The 11,178-nt window shown below is 40.2% G+C and overlaps 1 protein-coding gene across 1 annotated transcript in view; it reads right to left on the reverse strand.

The window, feature by feature from the left end:
* HMCN1 (hemicentin 1) overlaps window positions 1–9,507 on the reverse strand; it is a 440,557-nt gene extending 431,050 nt beyond the window's left edge. The window contains 1 exon segment of the mRNA XM_003785789.2: window positions 9,240–9,507. Within this exon segment, the coding sequence (XP_003785837.1) occupies window positions 9,240–9,507 (268 nt within the window).
* Between the last annotated feature and the right edge of the window lie 1,671 nt (window positions 9,508–11,178).

An 11,178-nucleotide genomic window follows, 5' to 3' on the forward strand; every position in this document is an offset into this window, starting at 1 on the left:
TAACTTTGCATGTTTTTCTTCCATGTATACTGATTTCATATTTTAACCTCCGAAAAGCAATCATGTTTCCCTTTTTTCATATTCTTAGGACTATGACCAGGGCATTGGAATTTCTTAGTAGCTCAGAATCCCATCCGTTTATCCCTATGCCCAATTCACTTCGTTATTTCCTCCCTGAACTTTCGTGGTGGCCTCATATTTCCTCTCCCAGCTCTCAGGACTCCCCTGCTTCAATCCATCCAAGAGATAGAGATCTAAAATGAAAGCCCAACCGTGTCACTCCTCACTTATAATCCCTCCAGGCTCCCGATATCTTTCAGGAGGAAATCCAAACTCCCTGATGTTTTGATTAAACTTCTTTTACTCATGAACTTTCTTTGGGTTTCAGTCCAGGCTACAGTTCCTCCAGCAAACCTTTGCTGACCATCACCCTCCTGGTTCAGAATCACGTGCACTGCTCTGGGCTTGCCCAGCACCCCATGCTTCTTTCTCCCACACGATATATCATGAACCAGGTCAATGATGTGCACCCATAGTCTCAGCTACTTGGAAGACTGACACAGAAGTATCCCTTGAGCCCAGGAGTTTAAGCCCAGCCTGGATAACATAGCAAGATTCTATCTCTTAAAAAAACAAAAAAAGTGTTATATTGTCTTTTCTCTTGCCCTCCTTCTCATAGACTGTTAGCTTCTTGTAAGTTATGTTTTGAATCAAAAGTACCTAGCATAGTCCCTGACAAATGGTAAGAAGTGTATAATTGACTGAAGAGTAAATGACTTAATGACTATAACAGTTTATCTTTGGGTTTTTTAATTCTTTTGCTGGCTTTCCAGTTGCGATACAGTGGCCTGTGGCTCCAGGGGACAGCATAGCAAAGAACATATGCTTCTCAAAAATTGAGTAGATTAAAATGGTGCTATACTTGAATTAGTTTGAATCATCCTTTGCCTGTTGGTTGACTAGTAGCCAAGTCATCAAATAAATTCTTTTTCTATTAGCTTTTTAGTCTTTTATAAATCTTATACTATTTTCCTTGATAACTGGCTTTTCTTCAGTACCTATTTAAACTTTATAGAGTTATTCAACCAATAAGTTAGAGCAACACAATTCAGTCTACTATAATGCTTTTAAAGTACTTTCCCATACTATTTTATTTAACCATGATAGTATCATTATGGTAGGGAAGGTTGACATCATTACACCTTACACTTAACAAAAGTCTTTTTTTTTTTAATATTCCTATTCTCCAGACTGATGGAGAATCTTCAAATTATCAGAAAAGACAAAACCAAGGTAGAGAATTCCCACAGACTTGTAAGAACATTTATGCATAAATCCTTTGTTTGTATAATGCTCTTTGGAAATTAGTTTAATTGTTGTGACAATCCTTCAGCCAGTCCAATTAAAATTGGATGGTGGGCAGACTGTCTTATCACATCCAACTGAAACATTTCAGACTGTGCGTAAATCCCCAACAGAATCACCTGATATACAAACATTCAATGACTACCCAAGAATTAGGCATCATCTGGGACACAGTGATCCTTCCATTTCATATCCAAGCTTGGACAGGGGATATATTATCACCAAAAGGCTTAATTAGCAAATTATTATGCTGTAAGTTATATTCTTCTGCTTGTAATTTAAAAAGTAAAATCATAAGTATGAAAGGTAAGATTAAAATACCCAGAGAAATGATTGCTTCTCATCCCCAGCATTCATTCACAAAACAATTCTTGAGTGTCTATTGTGTGTCTGCCAAATGAATGAAGCAGTCCTTACCCAAGAAGCTTCATTTCTAGACAGGGATAAAGGTGAGTAAGCAGAATTATAAAGACCATCGAGAATGATCATTGTCTCTTGAATCAGAGACAAATCATAAGCAAAGCCAAATTCTAATTTATCCACAATTAAGTGCAAGTTTGTTCCTCAACTTAACAAGACGAAGAAAAGAAAAATGCCCTTCATTCTGTGAACATCATAGAGGATTCTGTTAAATTGGAAATACTCTGTGTATTCAAAATTTTTGATTTAGCAAAATTTAGTTATGCGAGTAAGTTTGTAATACTCATACCAAAACATATCCTTAGGAAACATCCAGTGGCGTAGAACTCACTTTCTCACACTGAAGTATTTAATCATCCTGAGAAACAAAGTTATCATTGTCCAACCAAAATCTCTCATAATTAAATTTTAGTGCATTCCCTTCGGTTGAATTTCTCCTGGACATAACAGACTTACCCTTTAGCTTATAAAAATCCTTCCCCTGTAGGATGTGCTAGAGGCAAAAGGGAACCAATAGCTTCTTGGCTCTTCCTATACATACTAAAACTGAAAACATTTCAGTTTGAAGTTCAGTTCATACAAATGCATAGATTTTCAAGGTCTAAATGTGCAATATTTCCTTGTAAAATTTTTTCTATTCATTACGGTTTCAAGGGTTTTCTTAACTCTGTGTAGATGTAGCTAAACTATACAAAGTCATTGAGGGCTTATGAATCTTATTGAAGTGAAACTTTTATACACAAAGATGTATAATACTGATATTTCTCCAAATGAATCAAGTCCTTGGTACTTTAAATCTCTCTTTGCAGTCATTTACTTTTCTCTATAATATGATAATTAAAATCATGGACTTTAATAATAACCTGCAAATGTACTAATTTTATAGATGGAAAAACAGAGGCCTGACAATTTGCTTAAATGATAAGAATAAGGAGAACACAAGTCCTCTGTTCCAAATTAACTGTTCTTTCTACTATAGTACATTTGTAATTTATAAAATGATGGTTGAATCACTTACCAAAACTAGGTTCAAATTTAGCCTCATGAACAAAGCAACCATTGCAGCAGTTGGACACAGCAATATCATTACAAAAATTTCCAGTTCCTCTTCTCCCATTCTCTTTCAATTCTCTTCAAACAGGCTCCTATCTACTCTGAAACTACTCTTATTGAGTCATGAATTCCTAAATTAATTAGCTAATTCTCGATTCTCCTTCTAATTGACCAATTAGTCCTTCTTCCTTGACTTTTAGGATAATATAATCTTCTTTTCCCTGCCTGACTTCAATTTCTTAGACTTCTTTCATCTTTATCTTTTCTTTTCTTTTTTAAATTTCAGGTTAATGTGAGAGTATAACCAACCAGGTTGTATCTGTGAGGTAGAGTCCATCATGTAGTTGTGTCCCACACCCAAAAGGTGTGCCTTATACCCCTACGTTGTGCCCATTAACAACGTAGGGGTATGGGAGTATGGGTCTGGGAGCACCTCAGACCACCCCCACACACTCCTCCTCTTCCCCATTCCACCTCCCCCAACTTGAATTGAAATGAGTTTTTCTCCTATGTGAGCATCTATTAGATCCTCTACTGGCTTCATATTAGTACTGAGTACACTGGATATTTGCTTTTCCATTCTTGTGATGCTTTACTAAGAGAATGTGCTTCAACTCCATCCAGGTTAGTACAAAAGATGTAAAGTCTCCATCTTTTTAATGGCTTAATAGTATTCCACAGCTTGTTAATCCATTTCTGAGTTGATGGGCATCTAGGTTGTTTCCACATCTTGGCAATTGTAAATTGAGCTGTGATAAACAGTCCAGCACAAATGTCTTTATGATAAAATGATTTTATTCTTCTGGGTAGACATCTAATAGTGGGATTGCAGGGTCAAATGGGAGGTCTAATTTGAGTTGTTTGGGGATTCTCCATACTTCTTTCCAAAGAGGCTGCATGTGTTTGCAGCCCCATCATCCTTTTCTTTCTAACAGCTAAACATTAGAGAGCCAGGGTTGAGTTCTAGACATCCCCTCTTCTCCATTTATAATCAGTCGGTCCTTTAATGGTCACATCTAGTCAGACGGCCCTAAATACCATTCTATATGTACACCTTTGGATCTCAAATTTATATCTCTGACCAAGACTTCTGGGAGACCAAGACTTCTCCCCCTGAGCTCTAACCTCATATATGAAACTGTCTTCTTATCTCCACTTGGGTATCAAAAGGCACCTCAAAATTAAACATATCCAAAAATCAAAGCCTCATCCTCCCACCCATTATCAAATGCTTCTCATTCACTTCTCTCCATCCACCTGGCAGGGGTGAAAAACCTGCAGCCTTAAAGCTACATATGGCCTTCTAGGTCCTGAGGTGTGGTCTTTTCACTGAATCCAAATTTTCTAGAAAGAAAGCGTTTTATTAAAAGAGATGCAGCAGAGAAAGATGAAGGTTTCTATGCCTCCTTTAGGGCTTAAAAAAGAACAATCTTACCATCAGGAGGCTGCAATTTTCCACCCCTAGCTGGGTAGTTTATAAAGAAAAAAAGATTTAATTGGCCGGAAGGTTCAAGATTGGGTGGCTGCATCTGGTGAGGGCCTCATGCTGCTTCTCCTCATGGTGAGAATGGAAAGAGGGGCTAGGTGTGTGCAAAGAAAGCACATGACAAGAAAGAGAAACCCAGGAAGCCAGACCTGGATTTTAACAACCTACTCACATGGGAACTAATACACTTTGCAAGAGCAAGAATTCATCATCAAGGGAGGGCACTGATGTATTCATGAGGGATCTGTCCCCAAGAGCCAAACAGCTCCCACTAGGCCCCATTTCCCAACACTGCCACATTTAGGATCAAATTTCAACATGAGTTTTGGTGGAGACAAACCATATGGAAATCATGCCTCACTCAGGCCAAATCCTGAAAACCTGCCTTGTCATCTTTATCTTCCAAAGTCTTTACATCCAGTCCATCATTAAATCCTTCTGGTTTTATCTTCAAAATATACTAAAATTCCAACCATTTCCCAAAACTTCCACAGCCACCAACTTCACACAAGATAGACCACCACCTTTGCTGATATTTTATCATAGCCTCATGTCTATTCTCTGTTTCTGCCCTTCCTCTGTCTTTGATTATTCTTAAACAACCAACTGAGTATGTGAAAGCATAAGCCAGATCATGTCACTACTCTGTTCAAAACATTAAATGGTTCCCCATGTCCCTCAGTATAAAAGTCAAAGTCACAGTGGCCTACAAGACCTTTCCTGCACTGCCCCCCTGGCTGTATGTAAGACGACTCTGGTCTTCTCACTGTTCCTTGAACTTGTCAGGATGCTCTTGCCATAACAGCTTTTCATTTATTGTTCCTTCACCTGTAACACTCTTTCCCCCAGATACCCTCATAGCTTCCTCCTTCAAGTCTTTGCTCAAATCTGACTTTTTCAGTTGGGGGCGTCCCTGTGCCCTTTTCTTGCTTTTCATTTTCTCCCCAGCAAGTATCAACATCAAACATACCCACATGTCTTTTAATCATTTTCTTTATTGCCTGTGCCCGCCCCCAACAGAATGCAAAACAAGAGATTTTTTCTGCTTTAGTCCTTTTTGTGTGAAGCAATGACTGAAACTTAATAGAAGAGTGAATGAATGAATGAAGGAATGAAGGCTAAGATATCCGGGGAAGAAAGAGGAGACACAATTGTGAAACATAAGAAGGAAGACAACTTTTCTTCTTGTAAAGCAACTCATCCAAACAGACTTCGCTGTTCTCTCTCCTTCTATCTCAGAGTGAGGAGGGGAAATGACAGAGTCATAAAGGGAGCTATCGTTACACAGAGACCATCAGTCCCCCATAAGGTTGTGTTCTGGGGAAGACAGGAATGCTAGATAAAAATCACACCAAAAATCCACAAGTAAAAATAAAAAGTTTTGATAATAAGGTGTTGGTGAGGATGTGAAGAAACTGGAATTCTGGTGGGAATGTAAACTAGTGTGTCTTTTTTGGAAAACAGCTTGGCATTTTTTCAAACAATTAAACATAAGGTTACCCTGAACCAGTCATTCCATTTCTAGGTATACACCCAAGAGAAAATAAAAACCTATGTCCACACAGAAACTTATACATGAAAATTTATAGCAGCATTATTCATAATAATGTTTCAAAAGGTAGAAACCACCCAAGTATCCATCAAAGACTAATGGAGAAACAACATGTAGTTGATCATACAATGGGACATTATTTGGCTATGAAATACTGATACATGCTATAACATGAATGAATTGTGTAAACATTATACTGAAGCAAAAGAAGCCAAGTCACAGAAAACCAATATATATTATTCCGCTTATGTGAAAATCCAGAACAAAATCTATGGAGACAGAAAAATAGATTTGTTTTCGCTTAGGACTGGGAGGAGGATGATAGAAGGATAGGAGATTGATGACTAAAGGATAAGTACTTTTTGAGGTCATAAAAATGTTCTAAAATTGAGTATGGTATCTGTAGAATATCAAATTATACATTTTAAATGGATGAACTGTACGGTGAGGGAATTACATTTCAAATAAAGCTGTGAAAAATGACTACAAGGTGGGTGGAAAACTCATCTTAACCATAGTTAACATCAAAGGCAAAGGGTTGACTTGCCTTTCCATGTCCCTGGTCCTCTCTGGCATTCCTACCCCATAGTTCTCCAGCACAATGCTTCCTATATGCACATATTCTGAACAGTTCTATCATCTCATTTTCAACTCGGTAGACATCCTTCCTCTTCTATGTCTAAGTTTCCACGTGTTTTAAATTTCCCCCCTCCTGCAAAAACACACCTTGCTCCAAACTGTAATGTAGGGCTCCAGAGCCATCATCTGCAAAATTCTAAAGGTTTTCTGTCAAAAGCCTTGGACTATATCCCAGAATTTATCCATTATTTAATCTAGCTAAAGGTGATGGTAGATATCAAAGGGCCATAAGCATTCAAGGTTTAATATAATTGTTATATTAAATATTATTTCATTCCTGGTCAGTTGTATCACACAACCATAGGACTATGTGTTGGGGACTATGAAAACAACCAGATGTAAAACACAGAGTTATACAATGTCACAATTAGAAGTGACTCTGAAGATGTTCAAATCCAGTTCTTTCATTTTACAGTTAAGGAAACAAAAATTCAAAAGGTAAATTGACTTTTCTAATGTCACTCAATAAAACAGCCATTCTATGCCAGGTTCTTCTATCATTCCAAGCTGCTCATCAGTCAGAACTACAAGGAATCAAAAACTCAATGGTTACACACACATACACATACACACATACATACACACAGAAAATGTCACACAAATACACTACTACAAGCTGGTAGAGTGAATACTAACTTTAAGTTAAGAGTATATTCTAATTTCTGTTTCTCTCTAGCCAAAAATATTTTAAGTAGTCTTGATAGCATAAACATTTGGCCATTTCTTTTTATTTTGAATCACAATAGAAATACAGGGTGTCCCAAAAGTCGCCATATATAGGCAAACAGACATCTTGGAATGTGTTGGCCATGAATGGGAACGAAGACTTCGTGTGTATAGAAGAGGTGCCCAACATAGAACATTTTGTGAAATTTTGCAATGAATATTTTGTAAATAAAGGCATATTAAGTCACAACTTCCCATTTTTCCTATGTACATAATAACAATTTTATTAAATTATATGTACCATTAATTTTATGAAACCAATTTATATCAGTTAACCATTTTCTCATATAATTTAATTTTTAAAAACTCTAAATTATTAGTCATCTGTTATTAGCATGCCAAGTTTCCCCCACTTCACATCATGATGGCTAAAGTATGGGAAAGTCAACTACAGCCATGTGCAAACTTTCCCATTGGGTAACAACTGGAAGGCAGCACATCACAATACCATTCATTCCCAAAATGTTTCACATCCCTTCCAAATATCATAATAGTTCAGCTTCCATTTATGACATGAGGTAAATTCTGTGTTCTGTTTAAAGCAACATGATTTCACAAGCGTTTTGGGGGAAAAGCAAATTGTGGCATTAATTAGAGAAAACAATTTTTCCTTCTGTTAGTCAACCAGAGTCAACCCTATAGAAAAAAACATAGACTACTCCAAAGTAACAAAAGCCTCAAACTTCATCACAATTGGCATCTTGACATTTAATAAATTGAAACATCACCACGTACAAGTCGTCTTACGACGACAGTAAACAACCATTCAATTCATTATTCAAATATAAAGAACATTTCATGTTAATTAAGTGTAGAAATTACTAATAAATACCTGTATCCCAGAAGAGCAGGATAGGTTATTGTTTTCATCATTTGAAGAACATGGAAATCCAATTTCCCTCTAACTTCTCCCAGTGCCTTTTTTTTTTTTAAAGAACCTAAACCTAGCACATTTAATCCTTAGCAATAACTTGAATTCAGTATCTTTGCCAAATGCACAAGGAAAGAATCTGAGATTCTCACTATCCTGCTATCATTGTGAAGAGGGTGGTGTATCAAGGTCTTCTAGTGAAGGGAGAATTTCTAAAGCAGGAAGAATGTGGGCAAACAGTGGGGGAGGGCTTCTAGGAAATCACTGCTTTATTTCTTCAACCTGGCAGCAACTTGTGCTAATGAAACTCAGGTGGACATTAGCTAGCAAGCCCTGCAATGCTCCCCTCAGAGATGACAAGGAGGGCTCCCACAAGCCTCACAGAGAGTGGTGTTACTTTAAAGAGAAACTGCAAAAAGTAAATAGGATCATATTACAGCGCAGCTGGCTGTAGGGCAAAATATAAAGTTATTTCACCTCAACTACCTTTGAGAAGCACAGACATACTGAATTACATACATTTCTACTGCATGAGACATGAACACAATGTTTAAACCCATTCCTGAACCTAACAAATGATCACCTGGTGCAAAGATGAACAGATTCAGTTATGAAATGAATGGATTTTCTCTTTTCCTTTTCATACTTTCAGTTCCAGGAGCAGGTATTACTTACAGTCTTCCTTGGGTCTCACACAACAGGTTTTCCGCCTCTGTTACGTTAGAGGCGTAAATGTGCTTTCAACCTGGATGTTAGCTCTTAAAGCTTTGCTGCCATAAACTCGTGTCCAAGTCTGCCTTCATAATTAAGCATGTTTTAGTTCTAAAATAAAGCTCGGTTGACTCTGATTTTGATGTCACGGCTGGAGACAAGACTCTTGGTTCTGGTTTTCCTTAAGCCCACTGGTACAAGCCCCCAAAGCAAGCCATCTACTCCAGGGCTGGGACTTAAGTAAGTATCACAGTGCAAACCCAGACGCCAGAGAGCAATTCTTTCTTATAACTGTATTCAGCTGCACATTTCTTTAAATGATTTTGAAACTTCCAGACAATAAAACAATTTCACAGCATAAGAAATAATGTAATCATGAGACACAGCAAATAGAAAGAATTAAGTATTTCCCTTACCTGGATCATGGAAAGGCACCAGAGCAAAGTTGAAAAGAGGTCTCTTAGGTCTTTTCAAAGACGTCTCCAGAATTTTGGAAGCCCCTTCAATAACCTGAACTAAATCATCATACATGGAACCCGTCACATCAAACACAAAAGCCAAGGTGGAGGCCCCCTCGGGAATGTCCTCAGCCCTGATCTCTGCCTGGGGGCTCGGATCTTGAGCTAGGGAAGAAAAAAGATGAGCAAACAGGAATAGTGTGTGGACAACTTCCCAGGAAATCATTTTCTTTTTTCCTTTTTCTTTCTTTCTTTCTTTTTTTTTTTTTTCTGTGTGTTTTGTTTGGTTTGGTTTTTCCTGAGCGCCTAAGCGCTGTGCTTAGCCCTTCTCAACAACAGGCGGACGTTTTCCTCGCAGAGAAACTGATCAGACTCTCTCAGTCCCTGAAGGAGCAAAAAGTTTGGCGCTGAGAATCGGACCCAGACGGGCACCAAACTCGAATCCCTCCAGGGGCTGGGCAGGGCAAGGATGCCGCAGCTTTTGTCTGGACGCGACTTCCTCCGAGACTGCTATCTGCCCGCGGGCCCCGGGCGGCGAGTGAGGGGGTGCGGGCAGCGCGCGGGGTCCATGCCCCGGGGCAGCTCCGAGCCTGCGGCGCCGAGGGCCCGAGTCCCGCCGCCCTCGCCGCCGCCGCCGCCGCTGCTCTCCCGCCGGGCCAGCGACTGAGGCTCCCAACTTTGCACGGTTCCGCAGCTCAGCAGCGAGGAGGAGAAGCCTGTCCCGGCCCCGCCTCCCGATTGGCCGGCAGCCGTTCCCCCTCCTTTGCTCTGGAGGCCCCCCCGAGGGTGACTTTTCCCTCTACTGACTCTAGGGTCAATTCAGTCCCAGGGAAGCGCTTACACGGTCGGGTCCGCTCCCAACCTTCCAGACCCCAGTGCCAACAATGGCTTTCAAGAATGTGTGGCAAAGCCCCAGACGGAGGGACACACACTAACTAGCACAAAGGGAATTCTGTTTTTCTAATGTATTCAACACGGCTTCCGACACCTCTTCCATAAGCCTCGGGTCCCCGAAGCCATGCGCCCCAACCCAGACCTCCTGTCTCCTCAGCCCGCTCGACTCAGCCCAGCCAGGAGGGGGAGCTGGAAAATGCTCTGGGCGGTAGCCACCCTGTCACTCTTTGATCTCCCCGGGGACGTGGAGCCGGGGCTGGGGGAGGGACAAGAAGCCCGAGGAAAAGGAAAGGGGGCTGTCGAGGGAAATGAGAGGGACAGCAAGAACTGGGTCCTCAGTGATTGAAGCTGGGAACGACGGTCGATGCGAAGGAAGCCCGTGGTGACCCTGCAAGGAAGTCTAGCAGAAAGGACTGGGAGGAGGGATGGGAGAGGTGCAGGGAAAGAATGAGACGTATCCAATTCATATTAAAGAGAAAACTGGTTCATTATTTTATTATCAAGATTCACATTTGCTGAGCCGTGTGAATTCCCTGCTTAGCACGCACAGCCCCCATTTCATATTTCCTCCCCTAGGACAGCCAAGTGTCAGGCCTCAGCCATAGACCCATTTTAAGGTCCCCTCCATGACATTTTTTGCCAATAAATAAGGAAACCTCGCCCCGGAAAACATGGCAAAGTTTTTCTGTGGTTGTAATTATTATATACCTTACAATTAAGCCAAGAAATTCAACCATGAGCTAAGGATTCTTTGCTACATTTTAATCGAAACGGGTTTTCTTCGGGGAAAGGAGTCTTTGGCTGGATCTCAGCATTTGAAGAGGAGCAAAAAGCTTGATTTCTGCATGTGTTAAAGGACCACCCATTCAACGCGGATGCGTTCTGAGGAAGGCTCGTATGAACCTTTCATGGTCTGCGACTTCTTCTCTTTGAGCCCCTGCGGCTGCGGAACCTGAGTTTATGACTCCTATAAGTCATGTCACTTAAAAGAAGCAGACAGGCC

The sequence above is a fragment of the Otolemur garnettii genome, unplaced genomic scaffold, assembly GCF_000181295.1.
Source record: "Otolemur garnettii isolate 467f Iridium unplaced genomic scaffold, OtoGar3 scaffold00016, whole genome shotgun sequence".
Taxonomy (NCBI): Eukaryota; Metazoa; Chordata; class Mammalia; order Primates; family Galagidae; genus Otolemur; species Otolemur garnettii.